This window comes from Monopterus albus, unplaced genomic scaffold, assembly GCF_001952655.1.
Source record: "Monopterus albus unplaced genomic scaffold, M_albus_1.0 scaffold77.1, whole genome shotgun sequence".
NCBI lineage: Eukaryota > Metazoa > Chordata > Actinopteri > Synbranchiformes > Synbranchidae > Monopterus > Monopterus albus.
Genome location: NW_018127957.1, coordinates 68,439 through 71,646, shown reverse-complemented (window position 1 = coordinate 71,646; position 3,208 = coordinate 68,439). Strand labels below are relative to the sequence as shown.

The 3,208-nt window shown below is 42.0% G+C and overlaps 1 protein-coding gene across 2 annotated transcripts in view; it reads left to right on the top strand.

Moving 5' to 3' along the window:
- LOC109963682 (ubiquitin-conjugating enzyme E2 E2-like) overlaps window positions 1-3,208 on the top strand; it is a 75,060-nt gene that overhangs the window by 56,730 nt on the left and 15,122 nt on the right. For both annotated transcript variants that reach the window (XM_020606402.1, XM_020606401.1), the window contains exon 4: window positions 1,616-1,748. In XM_020606402.1, coding sequence (XP_020462058.1) covers window positions 1,616-1,748 — 133 coding nt within the window. The remainder of the gene's footprint in view (window positions 1-1,615; window positions 1,749-3,208) is intronic.

Sequence of the window (3,208 nt, the reverse complement as noted above, 5' to 3'; positions counted from 1 at the left end):
CAGGACAATAGGCGTCGGTCAACAGGGGAGGATTCAAAGACAGGTAACGACTCTCACCGATACTGGGCTATAACGACTCAGTTGTTAAGAGACATTGTTGGCCTTCTAAGGACTGAAACCACACCGAGGGGGATAAATATCTCCGGATCAACACCAGTCAGTCAGAACTGATGAAGCCTCTTGGATGAGAGGTGAAACGTCTTCGACCTAGAAATCTAGTCCAGTTGATTTTTTTCAGCCTCTTTTGTTTCTGTGTAGAAAAGCCTGTAAAATAGCAGTTAGACCATTTTATTATTACTACTATTATTAGTAGTAGTAGTAGCAGTATTGCGAAAATCCAACAAATCCCCCTTGAGCGAGCATTTAGCAACAGTGGAGAGCAAAAACTCTCTTTAACAGAACAAACAACTGGATAAGGGAGAGAGAAATGAAAAGAAAAACAAACACAACAAACAATCAAACACTGATCAGGTTGATGTGGCCGGTGACTGCTCATCAGAAACATAGAGCTCCAGAGCCAGGGCAACCTGCAGAAAGGTACAGGGAGAGAGAGAGGACACAAAGTTAGTGACGTGTAATGGTGGGATATAGATGCATGGAGAGAGAGGAGAGGAGAGGGACTCAGAGCATCATGAGAGGACCCCTTGCTCTACATCTGTTTGCATTGGAAAGCTGTTTGACACACAAATTTCTCCATTTGAGTGGTATCAGGCTGCTGCCTTATGGCCAGGATTTTTTGGACCTGCTGTCCCTCATTGGCTCCGGCACACTATCACTCTCCTAACTATTTTTATCTATCCAGGAGAACATGCTGGCATCCTTTACCCAGCCCACTCCCATAATTACTCACAGTGTCCAAACACACGCTGACAAAAAAATAGATCTGCAGTGGCCTGGTGCTTTACAACAGACTGCTGTTTCACATGAACAACTCCACTCACACTCTCATCTTACATTTATGTGCCTCACACATGCTCTCACTGCTCAGTCTTTCTCTCGCACTCTCTCTGTGTAAATGATGAAAGTAAAAGTAATACAAGAAACAGGCAGGGGCATCTGGCCTAATTCCAATAGAAAATGGAATTAGATTAGTGCCTCTTTCCTCACAGCTGTGTTATGGTGTGTGTGTGTGTGTGTGTGTGTGTCTGTCTGTGTGTTTGTGTGGGGAGAATCGAGGCAACAATGGAGCTTGGCAGCAGCCAGCTAGCCGGCAATGGAGCGCTAGTGAACAGTGAAGAAACAAGAGTCACCGCTGCTGCTGTTGCTGCTGCTACTCCTCATCAACTTCCTGTTTACTGTCTGTGTGAGTGGCTGTGTGTGACAGATCAGTCATCCACATGACACTGATCGCACTCATCATTTCTCCTGGATTACAGATGCAGTCTTGTTATACCCTGTAGCCATGTTGCTGAATCTTGTAATAGTATAAAAAGTAGCTTTGTGTGGTTGATTTAACAGCCAATAATGACGTACTTTGTTTATTCACTCCCTTGCCGCTGCACAGAGAATTGAGTTACACGATTACTACGATTACATCTTTTCATCTTTAAACGCCTTCTGGTTGATTGAATTTCTTTCTTGTTCCTCCTTCTGTACTTTATTTTCATAACTGCAGCGCTGGTCCTAAAGGAGACAACATCTACGAGTGGAGGTCGACCATCCTTGGCCCTCCGGGCTCTGTGTACGAGGGAGGAGTGTTTTTCCTGGACATCGCCTTCACACCAGACTACCCCTTCAAACCACCCAAGGTGAGTGTTGTCCTGCAGCTATGCAGCGCAGCCCCCTGCTCCTTCACCCAGAGCTTTGTACCATGTTGCCATTGTCCCAGCTGCCTGTCAGATTTTCACTCTGTTGTCCAGCAACAATGACTTGTTTAAGCCTTGTTCACCTCCAGCATGTTTACAAAATAAGGGGTGACAGTAGCACAAAGGTACAGAATTAGGCTAAGAACAAGTTATCGTCCTGTTATTTTTAACTTAAGGTTACTCTTACAGTATATAAAGTAAGGATAAGAGTATTTTATATTTTCCTACTGTCCGTAAATCTCAGGAAAAGACCAAAACCAATCATTTAGTTTGTCTTTGAATACTTTATGACTTCCCTGTTCTGTCTTTGGCACTCAGACCAAAGTCCATTGGTTCCTACAGAAACTGTTAATTTCATTCACGAAAACGAGGGTGAAAAGTCTTAGTCTACAACCATTTTTAAGTTACAAAACCTAAATTTAAACATTAAATGCTCAAAACTAAGTTGAAAAAAGCTTTGAAAAATAAAACTAAAACAAAAGCATTGCAGTTTTGTCAACAAAATAAACCTTAAGAATAATGTGAAACTAATCCAGCTCCTGAAAGATCAGTTCCTCTACTGTTGGGAGCACAGACAGCTCCAATACCAAATAAAAACATTGCTCAAACAGGAGGAAATAGTGTATTTGGTACTATCTTCATACACAGTACTTGTTAGTAGCATACAGTCATTGTTAGGTTTGATGTTTTGACAATAAGCAGATCTAACATCCTTTATCTGTATCTTGTTGTTGTCCCCTCCTGATGTGTCTGCTACTTATAGTCAGCAGCATTTGGCTTCTCTTCAGGGAGGCTGTGGGTTTGTGGGTTTGTGGGTATGCTTGTGTGCTCTGCTGATGAAAGTATGTGTCAGTGTTTAGACAGTGGACTGGCTGACAGCAGTTGCCACCTCCCCCTGGTTTGAATCGTGCTTCTTCTTTTGCCCTGAGCTTTGGTTTCAAGTCTAGAAATAGTCACTGGTTTCCCTCTGTTAGCTATTTAGAGTTCAAGTTGAAGTTCAAAGTGTTTATTTGTCATATGCACAGTTAGGAAACGTGTTTCCCTGTACAATGAAATTCTTACTGTGCCGTCCACATGAATGCCACAAAATACAAATGAAATATAAAGTAGATAAATAAATAACACAAAATCTAAGGCACTTTAAGCAGTGCAAATGCAGAAATATAGTACAAAAAAAAATATATACAAGAATATAACAGAATGTATGCTGCATTTGAGCAGCATGTGCAGCAGTCAACAGTCATTGTGCAATTATGCATGTGCAAACAGAATGTAAACAGTACATCACATATTTCCTGGTAATAAACTCCTCAGCTGTTTAGGAGTCTGATGGCAGAGGGAAAGAAAGAGTTTTTCAGTCTAGTGGTCCTGCATTTCACACTTCTGAACCTCCAGCCAGAGGG